The sequence below is a fragment of the Tenrec ecaudatus genome, chromosome 2 (genome assembly GCF_050624435.1).
Source record: "Tenrec ecaudatus isolate mTenEca1 chromosome 2, mTenEca1.hap1, whole genome shotgun sequence".
NCBI classification, from domain to species: Eukaryota; Metazoa; Chordata; class Mammalia; order Afrosoricida; family Tenrecidae; genus Tenrec; species Tenrec ecaudatus.
The window spans coordinates 276,507,068-276,527,296 of record NC_134531.1 but is presented as its reverse complement, the minus strand read 5'-3'; the positions used below and the strand labels follow the sequence as shown (position 1 = coordinate 276,527,296).

General features: G+C 39.6%; 1 protein-coding gene across 2 annotated transcripts in view; it reads left to right on the top strand.

The window, feature by feature from the left end:
- Positions 1-14,509, top strand: part of SAMSN1 (SAM domain, SH3 domain and nuclear localization signals 1) — a 98,273-nt gene extending 83,764 nt beyond the window's left edge. For both annotated transcript variants that reach the window (XM_075543451.1, XM_075543452.1), the window contains exons 7-8: positions 1,667-1,817; positions 14,310-14,509. In XM_075543451.1, coding sequence (XP_075399566.1) covers positions 1,667-1,817; positions 14,310-14,509 — 351 coding nt within the window. The remainder of the gene's footprint in view (positions 1-1,666; positions 1,818-14,309) is intronic.
- The last annotated feature ends 5,720 nt before the right edge of the window (positions 14,510-20,229 follow it).

Here is a 20,229-nt window from a genome sequence, read left to right as displayed (position 1 = left end):
GGGGAAATTCTATTACCATTAAATTTCATTTTTCATGACCCTTTTAAAATCTCTTCATATTTATAAGTATTTCATCAGTGCTACATGAATAGTAGTAAAATATTTTTGAAATACCTACTCTGTTTAGTCTCTATAATCAGTATTCATAGTCTCACTCAATTTACTACTTACCAATCCATTTCTAAAGTTAATTCAGCAACTCCTTGAAAGTTTACAAAATTTATCCAGCCAATTAAAGTGTTCTGAATTATCCAGTTCTGTTTCTGTCTGTGACTACAACTGTCAAAATGTCCAGGGTACCTACTGGTGCTCCCCAAGTGAGATCTCCCATGGAGCCAATGTCGGTTGAAATACTGCCTTTGCTACTTCTTTTTTGACTTATGTGAAAATCAATGCTGAAGGAAGTTAAATAACTTATACAACAGCCCACAGTGAAATATTTATAAATAGGAATTTTGGTCTTTCTTTCAAGTCATCTGCTCCTTCTTGAACACATTGTTTTAAAAAAAATTAGCACATGTCTTCTATTTTTGTTTTTAGTTTTAAAAAATGGAAGTTTGGTAATAAATTCATTTCGATTACGTAAAACTTTTATACTTCCTCGTATTCCATTTTAGCAACAAAAATAGGATATTGAAATTGTAATCAAGTGAAATGAGAGGAAATTTTAAGGAAGTAGCATTTTTACCCCGTTAGAGCCATGGTTATATCTACCACATAAAGATTTTGAAATCAGAAGACTATGAATTTTAAACAATTACATATGACTACATAATATGACCAAAATATACATGATCAGAAGGAAATAATACTTTTATCAACCATTATGCTATTGTGTTTAAAAAGCTCTTAAAAGTTTTTAATTAAATAGTCTAAGGTGCAGTATCTTTTAACCACAATGCTTAAAATAAATTTTAAATAAAATTGTATATACTTCCAAATGATTTTTACATATTTTAAAATGATATTGAAACTGTAATTTTTATCATCAACATAACAGAATGAGATGTAGATTCAGAAATATTGCTATTAGATATTTTGTTAAAAATCTTACTGACTTTAATAAGCATCTTACTGACTTTAATAACTCCCTCTGTCGATTTAACTAGTAAAGTCGGACAAAAAGTGCCAAAAGGAGTGAATGATCCAGCCATTCAATTGATTCTTTATTTAACATACTATAGCAAAGAGTAATCCCAGAGTAACGACTTCTATAGAGCTCCCCTTGAGAAGGGAAAAGGAGCCAGGCTGGTGGAGTGAGTGTACACAACAGGCTGCTGGCCACGAGGTCAGCAGTTCAAAATACCAGCTGCTCCACAGGAGAAAGACGAGGCTTTCTCTCTCTCAAGATGTTAGTCCCTGAAACACATGAGGGCAGTTGTTTTCTGTCCCATAGGGCCCCTATGGCTTGATGGCAGCAGTGGGCTTGGTGTTTTCAAAGGGTAAGGGTAGTAACACATCCTCACCCTCTCTCTGCCTAATGGTTTAGCATCCACATGTAAATTTTTAAAAGTACTAATAAAATGAGTACAACTTACTCAAAGGATACATTCCCACTTGGTTTTCATCTTCATTTGTATACTCGCTTTAAATCTGGAAGGGGGGAAACAAGCTAAAATGGAATTATTGGAATCTGACTATATTATATATATATTTTCCTCAACAGGAATACACCTCAACACTCTTGCTCAATGGTTATGAGACCCTAGAAGATTTAAAATATATAAAAGAGAGTCATCTTGTTGAATTAAAAATTGAAGATGCAGAAGATCGGATGCGGCTACTCTCGGCTGCTACAAATCTTCTTGATGAGGAAAGTAAGTGTACTCACCTGCCCTTATCTCTAGCTCATAATCACAGCTGAATATCACAGAGCTTTTAAAAACTACAGCCCCTAGTTTCTTAACTGAGAATTATATAAAGCATTGTTTTCCATAAAATAAGCATTCTCATGTAAATTTAGAAATCCTGACTTGGGAGAAGTCCATAATTCAAAAATGCACTATTTCTCCTGATTGACCTCTCCTTATGATATCAAAAGACTTTCCTGGGCATTTCATCTCAAGTCTGCAAAGCTGTTAACTTCCACGCAGGTGGATGCCTGTGGTCTCAAATACTCAGGGCGGTAGAGGCAAATATGTATGACAGCATGCGCCAGTACTGAGCCCTGTCATACGCAGCTTCTGCAACACAGCACCGAGCATGATGCTACACTAATGAGCCTTCGCTCTGAACAGGAAATTCGTTTCATTACCGTATAGTCACATCCTGAGTATGTTTATAGCACTCTTTAAAAATGCTATAAAGCTTGCCAGAATAGTCCACACTCACTCTTATTACCTGAGATGATTCTCTGTATTTAAGAAAAAACTGGAATAAAGCTTACAGATTCACTGGTGGTAGAATACTTGGGAGCCCTATTGGTTTTGTAAAAACAGGAGGGCTTTTATTTCTATAATGGCCAATCCAGAACCCAAATTTAACTTTTTATTAAATCTGATCTGGCCCTAAAGCTCTCTGCCGAGGGGCATGCAAAATACTGCAAAAAGTATTTTATGTGGGGGAAAAATGATAAGGCATTGGCTCATTTTAAACGTGACAGAATTTAGATTATCTGACCTAACATTCTTTTTCAAATTTATGACAATAACTGATAACCAAAATACAAGCTCATTGCCATTGAGTTAATTCTAATACATGGTGACCCTATAGGATGCAGTTGAACTGCTCCTGCGAGTTTCAGAGACTATAGCTCTGTAGGAGTAGAAAGTCCCATCTTTCTCCCACAGAGCTGGCTAGTGGGTTCGAACTACTGACCTTTCAGTTAGTATGCCAATGAGTAACCACTCTGTTACCAGGGATCCTCATAGTAACTAATAGCACACATCTTTCTTTGGAACATGTTTTATGAATGAAATCTTTGGACCAAGTACTTTGGAGTTATTATCTTATTTCAAGGAACACCATGACCCTATAAAATAACATAAATGATGAAAACTATGAGATACAGAAGTTTTACAAGTTCACACACTTCATGAGTCCTAGAATTTAGATGCAGACCTTTCTAACCAAATGCAGGCCGAATGAGGAAGGAAGAGGAAAGCTATATTTAGGATCTAGGATTCCTGTCTCTCCATTCACGGCCTCTCCTATACTCTCGATTTATGTTACATAAAATGAGCAGAAATGCACCGACCTCGTGTCTAATTCACTAGTCTTTATTGCTAAGAACATCACATCCCCTGCCACTGTGTTCTTCCCACTCAAAGAGATCTTCTAGGACGAGCTGACACTGCCCTTGTTGGTTGCCCAGACATAAACTCTACAGGAAACCAGAGCCCCATCGTTCTCCTGCGCAGAGAAGTTAGGGACTCACAACAGTGGGCTCAATAGCAAGCAGACCAACAGGGTAGCATATGCATTTTTGAGACACTTTCTACCTTTGATCTTACTTGCAGGCTTATCTTCCCATAGAAACCTATCCTTTAAAAAGAACTCCCGAATGCAGGAATAATCTGCACCAGCAGAACTGATTTCACCCTTAAACCTAAACTCTGAAGGCTTTCTCGTGAGTTGTGGTGGCTGAGAGATGGAGAAGAGAGGGCGACAGGGTCACAGAGGAAAACAAAGTAGCCCATTTACTCTCCTCTGCCAACCCACACAAAATTGATCAGTGTGCACTGATAGCAGGGTTTGCCAGGCAGATGAGGCTGTTTTCTTCGCATCTTGTCATTTCAAGACACAGCTTCTTGCGACACCAAGTTCAGCTAATAAATAGATGTTGTGACTGTGCTATCACTCCTGGGTGGCTAATGTTCAGGGTCACTGCCAGTACTCTCTTAAGTAACTTGAGGCTGAAGTGGAAGGGAAGGAAGAGTGACCATGTTTGAACATTTATAAGTGATTGCTTTTCTAATCTGTACCCACTGTTCATTGTATAACTGAAGAAAATGTGGCCTGGTTTTCTCCCAGCTTCATGATTAGGGCTGCCTTCGGGTGCATTGTTTTTGCTACTGTATCAATCCATCCCACCAAGTGTTCCTCTTGTTTTCACTGACCCCCTACTTTTCTAATCATTAACCTTCCTTGATGACGTCGTAAGCCAGTTTGTCCATTTTACAGATCTGGGAATATTTCAAGGTATATTGAAACCAGGCCAAGAAGTAGAGGTGGGGTTTTGATCAAAAGCTATCTCTTTAAAAGGATTTCAGTATGCAACATGGGTTGTGTACTGAGCATATAACCATCTGACTAACAATTCAGAACCGTCGATTACTGTGTAGAATGATGACGCTGTCGGCTTTCTGAAAGATTTACCGCCTCAGAAAACCCTACACAGGGACACTGTGAGTCAGAATGGATTTGACACCTGGGTCAGTCTGCCATTAAAAACCAAAACAAAAAACAAGTACAGTGATACCTCCCTTATCAGATGGCTCCAAGCTCAAACTTCCCACTACTTGAACAGTGAAGTTCAAAAAAAAAAAAATTGGCTTGGTGTTCTTCAGCCAAAACTCTGACTTGAAAGAAACCTGCCTGAGCCGAGCGTGAGTGACTCATTGCATCTCGCCTGGGTACCGCAGGGGTGAGGCTTCCGTCTGAGCACACTCTCACTCAGTCAGCATGTACTGCGTGCCTTCATGCATTCACACGCTCTTCACGGTGCTTTTCTTTGGCAATTTGTGTAAAATACCATTACAAAGAAGCTGGTGACACCAGCAACAAAGGGTCACCAGGAAAACGGTGACAACCACAATAGGGTGAAAGAAAGGATGTGCTGAAGAATTGGAATCAGGGCGCCGCTTGTCTGATTTGGTGGCTGAACACAACATGGTTGAGGGTTCATGGTCAACCTTTAAAATATATAACTATGATTGAAATGGCGAATGTAGCAAAAGGTGTGCAATGGTTCACCATGAAATAAAGGACCCAGACAGACCATCAAGGAGATTGAAAGGTAACTATTAATTTGGATACATCAGAGACAACTCAATGGTGACAACGTACCTGCGACCGAGAGAAGAGAAACCACCATCGCAATTTCAAGTCCTTGAAAAATGAAATTTTAAGTGCAATTTTTCGGCTCCAGAACCAATTTTTTTTATTTCCCCCTCATGTCTTATGGGAAAATTTTGTTCAGTTGTTGAACTTGATGTTCACACAAGAATTCGGATCAAAGTGAGCTCGACAACTGAGAGGCCAGTGTACCTTCTCCACCTGTGACGAGGAGAAGAAATGCACAGTTGGAAGTTGATGTCTTCTGCACTTTGCTGACTTTCTCAGTGGATCCACTTGCGTTTTCCGTCGCTGATAATGGGAGTTAGTATGTAGTGATAGCTAAACTGTGCAACAATGTGACCCTGAGAAGTGTAGTCTGTTGGGAGTAGCCTGCGACAGGGTCAAAGGCACCTTAGCGTGTGTGCGAGCAAAGTGTTCCGTCAGATACCTGGGGGTTCAGGGACCGAATGGTCAGACATTGAATATCTATTTCTGCTTAATTGCTTTGCCCCACCTCCCTCCTCAGTCATCCACATCCCACATTAAGAAAAGAATAATGCTTTATAGCTCAAAGAATATTAGGGCTGGATATGATTTTATAAACTAGCTCACCCAATTTCTTCCTTTGCAAGAAGGGACAGTAAAATTCAAGTATGTCAGTGGCTCTCCCAAGGTCAGATGCCTAAATCCCAGTCTCCTAAATCTATTAGAAACATGTTCTAGTACATCCTTGTCTCTGCAACGTAACCTAGTAGCTCAGAAGCACGAAATGACCTTCAACGCTTGATATAAAAATAGGGAGTTTCCCCAAACTATGTTCACTTTTTAACATTGTACTTGAGGGTCATCAGAAGTTAATCATTTAGTAATATCCACCCCTGTGCACACATATAACACACAAAGCCAGTTTCTGGGTGATGAAAAATAGGGGCAAATGCAGATTTGACTACTGGTTGTTGTCAACCCACAGGCCTGAAATTTTTCTTATTTTAATCTCACAGTCTAACGTACTATTAGAATATACATGTCACAAAGATGCATATTGCATATTAGGCTATTCTGACTGAAAGCGATGTATCTTATATGAAACTGCTTAGCTGGAGAAATAAAGAAGAATGGCTTTCATTTGTTGATGAGATGGTGAGTTCTGGTGATTCGGCACCAAAGTGCTGCAAGCTTATTTCCATCTCTTCTCTGTGAATCATATCTTCGACAACCATGCTGAAGATTAAATGCGCAACTTCCACGGACTCTGATGAAACCTTGAATGTACGGTTATATAAAACTGAGACATTATTAAACACAAATGCATGTCCCAGTCATAGGTTAAAAATAGTTGGCTTTTTAGGGGTAAGAATGAGGTATACAAATAGGCATTTTATTTTGGTCATTGAATAATATCAGGCATTTTAGGACTGTCAATATATGTCTAGTATTAGGGTCCTATTGCTTGTTAGGCTGGGGATTTGGAAAGCTTTGCTTTACTGATAATTCAACATTATTATTTTTCTTAATTGTGCACAACAGACACATGTCTTGGGGCTAAGAGCAGAAAGTCAGAAACACGTAGAAAGATCTCAAGTCTCATGTGAGCCTTTTAAAGCATTGAGAGGAATCAAGTAGACACGGGGTGGTGTGGTAGAGGGAAAGATATCTAAGACTAAATGTAATTGATTTTCTTTTTCTCTGAGTCCAAATTAGATAGAATTATATACTTTGACCTTCGAAAATGTAAACTGGATTAAACTTGTTAGGTCACTGCTTAACAGGAGGTGAAGATTCTCCTCCAACAAGCAGATAGCAGGGATGGTGCCGGGCCTTAGCGTGATCGCAGGACCACCACGGAGGAAGATCGGTACTTTGAGGTTCTCCAATCCAGCCAGGCTAGCGCGATGTTATTCTGCATTTGCTCCCATGATGCATCAGAACTGGACAGATGTAGGTCACTGGCTCCCTGAACTGGGAATCTAAATGAGGTTATAGGAAGCAGAAAAATTAGGGTGAACCTCAGCTCTTGACGGAGAAAAAGAGTAGATGTGTTTTTGTGCACATTTCAGGTTTCTCTATGATCTGAATTTAAAATGTTTGTTTACTTTGAGTAAATAATGCCAGCAAGTTACAAAAGAATAAATAATATGCGTGTGTTCCCTAAACTTAATCTTCAAGAACCCCTTGCATGCTTAGAAATGTCGAGTACTTTATTTTCTTTGTTTGACCCTGGTTCCACTTGTCCTGCCTTCAGTAGGCCACCGATGTGTCTCCAAAGTGTGTTTGTGAGGACATGTGCTACTGTGCTTGGGGAAAGAGATGATGGGAATATCGCATTTTCCCAATGGTAAAAGGATAAATACAACTTCAGTTTAAAAGTATAGTTTCCAGTGACAAGATAAGCAAACTTTGTTAGGATCTATGTACAATGTAATTTATGTGCTTGCAGCATTCGGGTACAGTGTCACATGAGAGGAACAGTGGGTTGTGTGCCAGGCTGTTGACACCAGCTGTGGTCACAGCAGCCTCTCATTGCTCAGCCATCCCCAGTTGTGCCTTCCTGACTGCCTACCTGCCCCAAACGATACAGAACAAATGGCAGGGCCCAGCCAGGAGCCTGGAACATGAGCTTCCAGCAGGCAGGATTTGTAGGTGTGCCAAGCAGCAGTCCAGCAGTTGGCCTGACAGCGTGCCAGAGGAGGCTGGTGCCCTAGCCCCTGACATGTGTGCCTGGGGTGTCCAGCCCACTTGCCATATGATTTGAATTTAGACTCCAGCCTTTTGCAGCTTTTAAGGAAAGATGTGCTATCTAAATATATCAAGTAGAAACAGCACATTTGCATTCTGCCTTTATGTATTTAAAATATGTAGTTACTATTATTGCTGTACTACTATACAACACTCATTGTTGTTTGGTTTTTTGCACTTCAATGGCTTCAGATTTCTTGTCAGTTTTACTCCCTGAGATTTTATTTCTGATCGATTCTATAGCCCACACTATACAAAGCAAAATTAAATTAAATTAAATAGATGCACTGCTTACTCTATGACCAGAACAAAATCTCTAGAGAATTCCCAGATTTTTCAACCCCATCACCAGAGAACCTTGTGACACCCGTACATGCGGGGGCCACCCATACTAGTTTTTGTGACTGTGCACCAAGCATGGCTTTGTGATGATACCTCTGCCGGGCAAGACGGAATCCCTCTCTTCCCATAGCATCTTTCCAAAGGCCTCAGGCCAGGTCTTTCATCCAAAGTAAGCTGAAACTCAAACCGCTCGGTATGGAATCAATTCTAACTCCGAGTGTGACCGCCAGGGTCACAGGGTGGAACTGCGACTCTGGCGGGGAGGGGCGGTGGGGGAGGGGGGATTCTTTGCTGTGGCATCAAAGAAGCAGAGGCTGGGGCCTCTCTTCCAATGTGCCTTTGAGTGGGTTCCAAGCTCCATCGCTCGGCTCATGATCCAGCTCTTCATCAGATGCACCAAACAAGACTCCTCTGTTTGCAGCCATGAAATGGTTCGCAAATGCTTACTAGATGGCTAAATGTTGATGTGGAGGATGAGGAGATTTTAACATTGTGAATAACCACTTTTACTTTTTCTGATGAAGACCAGCAGGCATCCCTGCAACCCTGTCTCTCATACAAATTGTTGGAATAGGCCAGTTGCTATTATTACGTATTGTCAAGATTTTTATTCTATGCATATGCAAACTAAGTATGTGCAAAAATATAAATGAAGATAGCATTTTTGTAAAGCAATAATCTCAAAAATTGCCACCGTTTAAAATGTACTTAATTTCATATCCAGAATTTGGAGTTGTAAGATTTTTTTTCTAGGACGTAAGTTAATGCTGGTAGTTATAGTTTAACTATGAAAGTAAAATCTTATCAATAATTAATTTTCTAAATAAATTAAGCTTTATCCATATAATAAGGCTATTAAGAAAATAAAAAAGAATGAAATGATGGCATAAACATAAAGCATGGAAAGATACTCAAAATACAATAAGTGGACAAAGTAAAGTGTAGACTAATAATGTGCAGGATATTCTTAATTTTTTCAAATAGTAATGTTTTTTAAAACAATGAAATCATATCAAGTAGACAGAACCAATTTATCCCATAAATATGAAATTGATTTACTAATATCCCTAATAAGATAATATATGATACATTTTAAATTTTATTTGATCATTATGAAAACAGTCAGTTAAATGTGACAATAAAGCACCTGAGGGTAAATATTTCCTGGAACTGAAGCCTTCCAGAAAAGGGACCGATGGTTGGTCGTAGATGAATGGTATTGTTTCTATTGGCATTGAGCGATTGTGATCTTGAATTTCCCTCGGGTGGCCCTGAAGAAGTCAGTACAGAAAAGTGAAATAACTAAAACTATGAGTGAATTCATTTCCCTGGCGCACACCTCATTAGAGGGCAGACTGACACCCTAGGATAAAAGTGATTTTGAGGTGTTCAAAAAGCACAGGTAGCCATTTAAACTCGGCATTCCCTCGTGGGCTCAGAGGAGCAGCAGGAAGAGGTTGTTTGTGCACAAGGGATGATTGTCTCCGTGTTGCTGTTTACCAGAAGCATGGGTTCATAGCCAAAGGAAATTCCAACTATCAATGTAAATAAAAATTAAGTTTTTAGGCACTCAGAAGATCTGCTTAAGGTTAATAACTGATAGCCATGCTGTGTGGTCTATTAAAACTCTATTCTAGTAGCCAATGAAGCCTCTGTACAAGAAAAAGAGCCATTGTTTACTTGGTAATGGTCCTGTTTGGGTTTGAGATCTTTGAATTGAGTTAAAACCTAAGGGTGGGTTTCCATCTCTTCTAAGATGTCTATGCCTGATGGAGCAGTGGTGGAAATGGCTTCAGTTGCTATTAAAAAAAAAAGTATCGAGCCAAGAGTTAGCTTTATTTTACTAGCAACAAAGTTTTCCTTTGGCCTTCTGTAGTTCTGTCTCCTTTAATTAACTTGAAGCTAATATTCTTAAATTAAAAAATCATTTATTAAGCACTTGTTCAGCCAGGCACTTGCCGCCATCCTCTAGGTTGCATTATTTTATTATACTTGGCTCAGACCTAACGCAAATAAAAGAGTCAAGTCAAAATCTGGAAGACTTGGCAGAGGGACCTGGGCAAGTTAAGCAAGAACTAGCTGTCTCTCCTTCATGAATGGGAACTTTTCCCCAGAATAAGGTTGCAGTTTGATTCCCTCAAAGCTTTCTTCACTGCTACTATAATTGAGATTGCCTATTATATGTCATATAATTAATGTATGTCATATGTATTACATGTCATAGCTCCAATATGATTACTTTTGAATAATCATATTGGTTGCTTTCTGTTTTAATTACTGTAGCACTCTTTCTAAAATGATGACTATCTTAAAACACTGAATTAGGGGCTTCATACAATTCCATAAAAATTACAGTGAGAAAGAAATAGGAAAATAGTTTAATAATCAAATCAGTTCTGTATAACACAGTGTTTCCTAAGTAACTTTTTCCTTGATGTGATTATTTCATTGTTATTACAAAATGGAGTTATTTGAGGCTGCTTTCTGCACTTCATTTTAGTCCTGCTGGTAGCTGACAAAAATAAAAGCTTTTATCAAATTATGTAATGAGTATCTAATATAATCAGACTTATAAATGTGTCTGTTTGGAGCTGTTTGTAAGCTATTGATAAAATTTACTTTAAATTTTTAACTCTTTAAATTAATATAATAATTATGAATGAAACATTATGAATGTTTAATCTAAACAATAAATAAAGTATCAAAATCTATAAGTATTAAATTTGTGATATTTTTGTATAGATGTATATGTCTGTACATCATTTCAATACAGGAATAAGAGCCCTGGAGGCGGAATGATTAAGTGCTCATCTGCCCGCCTACGGGTTAGCCATTCAAACACACTCCGCAGCTCCACAGGATAACAGCCTGCTCCCCTGAGGCTGAAACCCCCAAACCAAGATCACTGCCACAGAGTCTGTGCCAACTCATAGCGACCCTGTAGGACATGATAGAACTGCCCCTGTGGTCTGAGACTTTCAGTCTTTACTGGAGTGGAAAGCCCATCTGTCTCCACAGAGAAACTTTTTGTATAGATGTTTGAAGATAATATTAATTAAAAATTAAGAGCTGTTTATTTAAAAGAACAGTCAGTAGCCCCACTATTCCAATAGGTTTCCTGCTATGTGTCAGTTCTCCTTGGTCGCAGGTGGTCATGGTGAGTTGGATTGGACTCGATGGTACTCCACCCAATAAAAGAATACATAAATTACGTACCCTGATTTTGAAATGTAAAATAGTATCAGAAAGATTTTGCTAAAGAAGTTTCCATTTCTGGGTCCGTCGGTTAGCTATAATCTGTTTCACGGCCACATGAAAGGCTCCATTACTTCTTTAACCTATTGCCCCCTTTTCAGAAAACAAATTACTCAGCATCACCTGGCAGTTAAGAACTTTTTACCATAGCCCGTAATACAGGATAAAACATAGAGATCTGCTTTTTGCTGCCCCTGGATTGTTCCAGTGCTCCGGTCCCCGTGGCAGCAGTGGTATTGCCCGCTTTGGGAAAGACTGATTTAGAATGTAGATGAGTGTGAATTGATCACTTCTGTTGTATCAACCACCCGTAGCACAAGATCCAAGGTTAGGCCAACCCTGTTACTAGTGTCTTCAGGACAAGCAGCACAGTGGAGGAAAATCCTGACCCTCCAAATCCCTAAACTGAGATCTCTATAGCTTTTCTTTCCATAATCGAAGATAATGGCCTGCTTTTCTTTTTATAGTCGCAGCTGAGGGCATCCAGCTGATCACCTGCCTGAAATTATTGCAAGCCTGGTGGGAAGCATTTGGGGAGGCAAAGTCATGTTTCCATTTCACTAGGAAATCATTTAGCAAATTACTGCTCTTCTGTAAATTACTGTGCTGCATAACTTTCATACTGAGAAACTATTTTCTTTTTCATAAAAATTGTGGATGAAAGGATTCTACAATAAATAGCCTATATTTACAGGACACTGATTCCTAGAATTTAAAGAATGTGATACTGCATTTCTTGCATGGAATTAAAAACAAGGATATTTTGATGGTGTTGTTTTTAAATGGCACACCGTATTCTCTGTTAAGGTCAGTTTTGGGTGATTATTTGTTTACTTTGGTGCCCTTTGAGATGAATAAATAGAGGCTTCTGAGGCAAAAGAGCAAGCGGCATACTTATTCTTTGAAGGGAAAAGAGATCAATTTGTCCACAGAGCTCCAGGTGAGGAGCCTTGGTGACATAGTATTATGCTTCAGGCTGCTAACTACAACATCCACCCTTGGAAACCACTGGCGCCTCTGCAGGCATGAGATGAAGCCTTCCACTCCTATAAAGATATAACGTCCTGGAACCCACAGAAGCAGTTCTGCTCCATCCCGTGGAGTGGCTGGGAGTTGGAACTGACCCAACAGCAGTGATTTCAGCATTTGGGTTATAGGCCTCCATTTATACTGAGAGAATAGAGAGCCCCAAACAAAAAAAGCTAAGCAAGCATGGTATCGGGTACAGGAGTTTCTATTCTGCCAAATCCTGCTTAGGGTAACAGTCTGAATGCTTTAACTCAGTTCTTTTCATTTCATGGTGCTTAGACCAGAAAAACATCTGGAGAAAATGCAGACTTGTCCCCACAACCAATAAAGGAAGGGTCATGCTTCACATATGATGGCCTATGAAGTTGTGAGAATATCAGCCAAATTGACTAAAGTATTGCCCTTTTCCAGAAACATGTGGACGACAGGACAGTCTTCCTTCTGCTTTGGTGGCGAGAAGCTAGAGGCAAAGGAGGACGATGCCTCGTAGAATCAGGCCTCGTTTCAGTGCTGCCTTTAGATCAAAGAAGGGCTCAGACATAAGACTGAATGCTGTTTGGTGGTTCTCAGGGATGGGAAGGAACAGATGGAGTAATGGCTTTCTAGATAGCAGATGTTGGTCACTTTTGAGAATGGAAAAGGAAATTCCAAACTCCAAGTGAAGTCCTCACAACTTAGCTGAGGTAAATAAAGACAGACGTATACAAGGAAAGGTACAATTTCTATAGATTTTATAGCATTTGCAAATTCAGGACAGTAAAAAAAAAACGTTGGGTACATATGTACATGTGAGTGCATATGTGTATATAAGAAGGCACTTATATGTGTATCTGTTGGAATTCATATACACATTTGTAGGTGCTACATATATAGGTACATATTCAAAAAAAACAATGTAGGAGGTATAGTTATATATGGTTTCCAGACATATAAATGATTTGCTGAGTTGATTTAGTGATTCAAAGGATCAGGACTATAATCTCAGGGAGTGGCTTAGTCAAGTGGACAAAAATAAGGTTGTCCATCTTAGTTTGATGAGTATAGTCTAAGATCTTAAAAAGCCTGTAAGCAATCGCTTAAGCTATAACTATTGGTCGGAAGGAAGGAAATCAAAGGCTCCAAAAAGAAAGGAGAGAGGGCCTGGCTACCACCACCAGCCTTTCTGAGCAGTACACAAGGACTTAAGGGACCGAATGTAAGGAAGTTGTAGAACAAACCTTGAATCCTCCCCCTGCCTTCCCAAAGCCAGACCCACTGAACTGATAGCTACTAGAGCATAGTTCCCCAAATTTTCTTGAACAGCCCCCATTCTCTGAAGAAGAAAAAATTACCCAGTAACCCCTGGCAATTAAAAATGTTTGTGCTATGGCCCATAATCCAGGATAAATTGTCATTATCTGTTTTATCTATCTTATTTCCTTAAGCCTATTATGTTGATCAGTGTCAACATAGGAAATCTCTGATTACTTCAAGTTTTATTAGTTAAATTCTAGGTAATTGGTGCTCCATCCATAGTGTTGCCTCTAGTGATCTTTAATTCATTAATCCACATTAGCATATTCTGGATTGTTAGTGAAGCTCCCTATATGCACTTGGACTGCACATTTAAACTACAAATGACTTTTCCTAAGGGGATGCTAAGGGGCATTTGGATCAAGCATCAGTCATACTATGGATACAATCTGCTTTCTCTGGCAATTTATTATTAATTTAAAATGAACGGCCATATGGATCTTCACTTACGCAGGTAGTTTCCATGAGTTCTATGAAAACTGCAAGTGGATCAGGGGAAACCCCGCATTCTAATAAAACAGTTATGTTTAAATATCTCTTTTATTATTTATATGTATATAACATTCAAGTTTGGAAAAGTTACACTCGTCCAGGGTTCAAAGAGGAGTGAGTGCATGAGGTTAAACTTACTTTGCCTTTGTCTCTTTCACTTACAGTTATTCAAGAGCAAGGAAATGAACCTGTGGCCCCAAATGGAAACCCGGACATCTTAAATAAGTCACAGCTAGATGACTGCCCAAGGGATTCTGGTTGTTACATCTCATCAGAGAATTCAGATAATGGCAGAGAAGATCCGGAGACGGAACGTCTGCCAGACATGGTACAGAAGATTTCGATCTCGGAGCCAAGTGACTGACCACACCTTCTTCACTATTGCTCAGAAGATCCTTTCCCTTTTTGGCTTCCTGAGCTAGACTAGCAAATAAGAAAGGACAATTTGTAAATACAACCCAGAGTTAACATGCTGTAGTCTGAATGATTGTATATAAAGTTTTGCACAGTTAACATTTCCCATTATTGTAAATAACGGTTTTTATTTTAAACACTTGGTGTTAATATCTTACTTGCTTGAATTAGAAAGACGTAGTAGTATAAAGACCATGTTTGCTATGTGCAACATATGCTTTATTTACGTTACCTTATAACAAAAAATGATAAAATTTGCTCCAAAGAAAGCAAACCAACAAAAGCACAACTATTTACAACCCCCGTATTGTGCCTGCCAGTTTTGAATCATTGTATATTATGTAATATATAGAAATGTTAAATATGTCTATGCTTAATTAGTTTGTCCAGGACATACCTATACTCATTTTTATATTTCCTGTGAAGTTGTAAGTTAATATTGACACATTTCATTTTGACCCACTGTAGAGTTTGGATGATGCTATTGATTTCTTTACTCTGTCACCTAGTATAAAAAAGTACAAATGACGGTATTTGCCAACTAGATTTAGTAAGACTAATTGTAATAGTTGTGCACAAATTTGTCTTTAAATTCAAATATGCTGAGTTTTAAATACCTGTATTTTACTAATTAAAATACTTATGCACATATTTCACTTTCCACATTAATGTTAAAGTAGTTCAATATTAGATTTTTAGAAAAACTATCTGGTACTTTACAAGGTTTTATGCTCAGAAACCTGCATTTTAAAAGAAATCATTTATTGCCTAATATTCTCAGTTTCACTCTGTCCTATGAAATGCAGATCTGTGGAATCTGCCTTCCTAGATATTCTGAGAAAGCCATCACTTAGCTTCCCCAAATCATTGATTTTCTCACCAAATACATCACTCCTCTTTAATTTCCACATTTTCTCTTTCGCCTATCCAGTCCCTTAAGAAGGATACCAGTCTCACTTTATCTCAACTGTTCTCCTCATAAACATTAAGCAAATAATCAACTCCTCGGACCTTTACTTCTAGAAAAATTTTAATATCCATGACTTTATCTTTTTCCTGTGGTCACCACCTTGCTTTAGACCCTGAGTTCTCAGGTTTGAACAAGCAGAGTCACTTTCTGTGTTACCGCTGCTCCCCCAGGGCCCTGCCTTCCAATCCGTCCTCTACACAACCTCCAGAAAGAGACTTCTCACCCGCCCGCCAAGTAACGTACTTTCCAGCCTGACATTTCCTGGTCCTCATCATCTTTGTTTAATTTTTCTTTCAGGCTGTATAAGGTCCTTCACAATCATTTTTTTTAAATTTCCCACCCCTCATTTATACCCTATCCAGAACACTCTACTGGCAATTCTCTGAAGTCAATATGGATTTTGTCACTTTTCATAAATGATTTCCTGCAGTGTCTCCGATTTCTTACAAAGCCAGACATTCTCTCTTTCCTCAGACTCCCTTACACTGTGCAGCCTTCCATGGCTCTCCTGGGGCTCTCTTTGTAGTGCTTCCATTTGCCTCACACACACTCTGTGACTACGAAACCTACCATTTCATACTTGACGTGGACGACAATTGGCCCGCCACAAGATTATGACCTCCTAGTGACAGAGATTATTTTGTTTATCATTTTAAATACTTTCTGCCTAATGTAATGCCTGGCGCAGGATGGGCATTTAGGAAATATTTATGGAAGTATCTTGGAAATAATGGCTATTCCTATATGACAAATTTCATCTCAATATTTAAAGCAATCTACTGAAACCTACATTTAAAATGTCATCCAAAACCGTTCAAGTGTTTGAAACACGTGAGCTTAGGAAGAATAAAAAGGAAATAAGATGTGGTATTTGCATTACCAGAGACCAACATTTCACTGGTGATTTCTGGTCTCTTGCTCAGATCCTCCAGAGTCCATTCCCGATGCGGTACCTGGCAGTAAAGCACATGCCTGCTCCTCCGCTCCCTCTCCACGGGAAAATGGTCTTTCAAACTCCAGAGTCCAAAATGACACTTCTATTACAATCCACCTTTATGGCCGCCACTCTCAATAGAGTATATCCAAAACTCTTTGGACATGAATAGTCCTTGATTGTAATTTTAACATGTTAATCAGCTTGTTTCCTCAGAGAGACTGAGTGAATACAGTTTCTTTAGAAGTTCCAGGAAGCCACAGGCAGAGAAGAATCTATGGGACAATGTAATGATAACATGCCGTCTTCCACTTCTGTTTCAAACCCGCCCCTCGTCAAAATGAAAATCTGGTACCCAAACAAGGATTTGGAGAAAACTTTTGTGAGGTGGTGCTATAATAAACCTGTGAGCATTGAAAGAGAGGAAGACAGGTTCCCTACAAATTAGGAAGGGATATGGAACAAAGATGGAACGGGGTAGAAGGTACAGATACAGCACTGAAAAATGCAGGCATGCAGTTAAAAATAAGTCATAGTAAGTGAGATTGCCATGTTCACCTAAGCAACTGGATGCCGAGGCTCTAGCTTCGCCTTCCTAACTGATGTGAAGAGGACATTTTCAGAAAAAAGGCAGGCTTTCCCTCCTTACCATGAAAATCTGAAGAAAGAAGGATGGAAAAGCAAAAAAGCATCACTCGGGGCTGTGAAGGAATTGAAGGACTTCGGCACCCTACTCCCTTTGTCTGAGACTACGACATGCACTTGAGGTTAAGAACCTTAAATATGGTACTTGAGTATTTGTGTTATATCTCAGGGATTCCCAGCATGAGAGCATGTGAGAATGAGCTCCAGTCCACGCTGTGACTGTTAGGTGGCCCCAAGCTAGTCCTAACTCCTAACCGCCCTGTCACAGAAGAACACGTCTGCCCGGTCCTGTTCTGGCTTCGTGCTCTTTAGGAGCAAGCCCCTTGTGGCAGCCACCCTGGGGTCAATACATCTTCTTGAGAGACTTTCCCCTTCCACTGAGGGTGCACTTTACAAAGCAGGACGTCCTTTTCCAGGAGCTATTGTCTCTGGATAACATGCCAAAGTACATGTTATGAAGATTAATCATCCATTCATTCATTTTTTTTCTGGTAACCCAATTTAGATTGTTGTTTTTTTTTTAAAAATCATTTTATTAGGGGCTCATAAAACTCTTATCGCAATCCATACATACATCAATTGAGTAAAGCACATTTGTACATTCATTGTCCTCATCATTCTCAAAACATTTGCTCTCCACTTAAGGCCCTGGCATCAGCTACTCATTTTCCCCTCCCTCCCTGCTTCCCCTCCCTCATGAACCCTTGATAATTTATAAATTATTTTTTGTCATATCTTGTCCTGTCCGACGTCTCCCTTCACCCACTTTGCTGTTGTCCATCCTCCAGGGAGGAGGTCACATGCAGATCCTTGTAATCAGTTCCCTCTTTCTAATGTACTCTCCCTCTATGTTCCCAGTATCGCCACTCACACCACTGGTCCTGAAGAGATCATCCGCCCTGGATTCCCTGTGTTTCCAGTTCCTATCTGTACCAATATACATTCTCTAGTCTAGTCAGACTTGCAAGGTAGAATTGGGATCATGATAGTGGTGGTAGTAGTGGGCGGGGGGGGTGGCATTTAGGAACTATAGGAAACTTGTATTTTTTATCATTGCTACATTGCACCCTGACTGGCTCCTGTCTTCCCTAAGATCCCCCTCTGTAAGGGGATATCCAGTGGCCTACAAATGGGCTTTGGGTTTCCACTCTGCACTCCCCCGCTCATTCACTATGGTAAGATTTTTTTGTTCTGATGATGCCTTATACCTGATTCATTCAACACCTCGTGATCGCACAGGCTGGTGTGCTTTTTCCATATGGACTTTGTTGCTTCTGAGGTAGATGGCCACTTGTTTACTGTCAGGCCTTTAAGACCCCAGACACTATATCTTTTGATAGCCAGGCACCATCAGCTTTCTTCACCATATTTTCTTATTCACCCACTTTGTCTTCAGCAGTTGTGGTGGGAAGGTGAGCATCATAGAATGACAATTTAATAGAAGAAAGTATTCTTGCATTGAGTGAGTACTTGAGAAGAGGCCCAATGTCCTTCTGCTACCTGAATACTAAACCTATAAATATATGCACATAGATCTATTTCCCAATCCTCATATATAAATATATTTGCATATATACATGCCTTTATCGAGACCTCTATAAATGCCCTTTGCCTCCTAACTCTTTCCACTGTTCCCCTTGACTTTCCTCCTGTCCTACTATCATGCTCAGTCTCCACCAGGTTTTCAGTAATTCCTCTTTGTTACATTACCCTTGATTATCCTCTACCGGGCCTCCCAAACCTACCTCACCACCAATTTGGATCACTTGTTGTTCCCTTGTCCCTGGGTTTGTTAATACCACTTCCTTTCCCCCCACCTCCCTCTATCCCATGTCCCCCCGGAACTGTTGGGCCCATTGTTTTCTCCTCCAGGTTGTTTATGCAGCCTATCTTATTTAGACAGACCTGCAGAGATACTAACATGCAAAAAAGAAGACAGAGAAAAGCCAAGCAACAATAAACAACAACAAACCAATGACAAAAAAACAAAACAAAACGCAAGGAAGAAAAGTTTGTAGTTAGTTCAAGGATGGTTTGTTGGCCTTTAGGGGTGTTTTAAAAGATATATATGGGGAAAGCTACAGAACACTATTACAAGAAGCCAAGAGTAACCTCAACAAATGGAAGAATATCCCATTGGAAGACTCAATATACTCAAGATGGCAGTTCTGCCAAAGGCACTATATAAGTTTAATGCAATTCCGATACAATTACACTCATCTTTCTTCAAAGAAATGGAAAACCGGATTACCAGCTTCATATGGAGAGGGAAGAAGCCCAGAATTAGCAGAGAACTCCTCAAGAAGAAGGACACCATGGGAGGGCTTGCTTTACTTGACTTTAGCACATACTATACAACCACAGTGGTCTAAACCGCATGGTATTGGTACAATGACAGATACTCAGACCAATGGAAAAGAACTGAAAACCCAGAAATAAAATCATCAGCATACAGACAACTAATCTTTGATTTGGGCCCCAAAAATATCAAATGGGAAGCAGATGCCCTCTTTAACAAGTGGTGCTGGAAAAAATGGATATTAACATGCAGAAAAATGAAGCAAGACCCTTATCTCACTCCATGCACAAGAATAAACTCAAGGTGGATTACAGACCTTGAAGTTAACCCCCAAACTAGTAGGACCATCAATGAGGGAATTTGGTCCATCTTGAGAACTTTGGCACAGGGAATACATAGGCTATTAGACTGTCTTTTTAATGCTTTTCTACTTTCTTCATGTATGATGCTGTTGATGTCATGACACAGCTCATTAGGTTTTCTGCCAATGTCTCCAGCTCTACTGAAACCGGATCACTCTGGGTGGCCCTGCGGGTATTTTAAATAACAGTGGCATCGTTTCAGTCATCGCAGCAACATACAAACCACCACAGTTAAAATCATTAGATGACATCATCATAAAGGGAGCAAAAGATGAAGTTGTCAAGGATTTCATCTTGCTTAGGTCCACAATCAATGTTCATGGAAACAATGGTACAAAAATCAGAGGGTATTCCAGGGGAAATCTGCTGCACAAACCTCTTTAAAGTGAAGAGCCACTTGAAGGACTGAAGGGCCCCTGCGTCGCCCCATGTGCATGTGAACATTGGACGTTGAATAAGG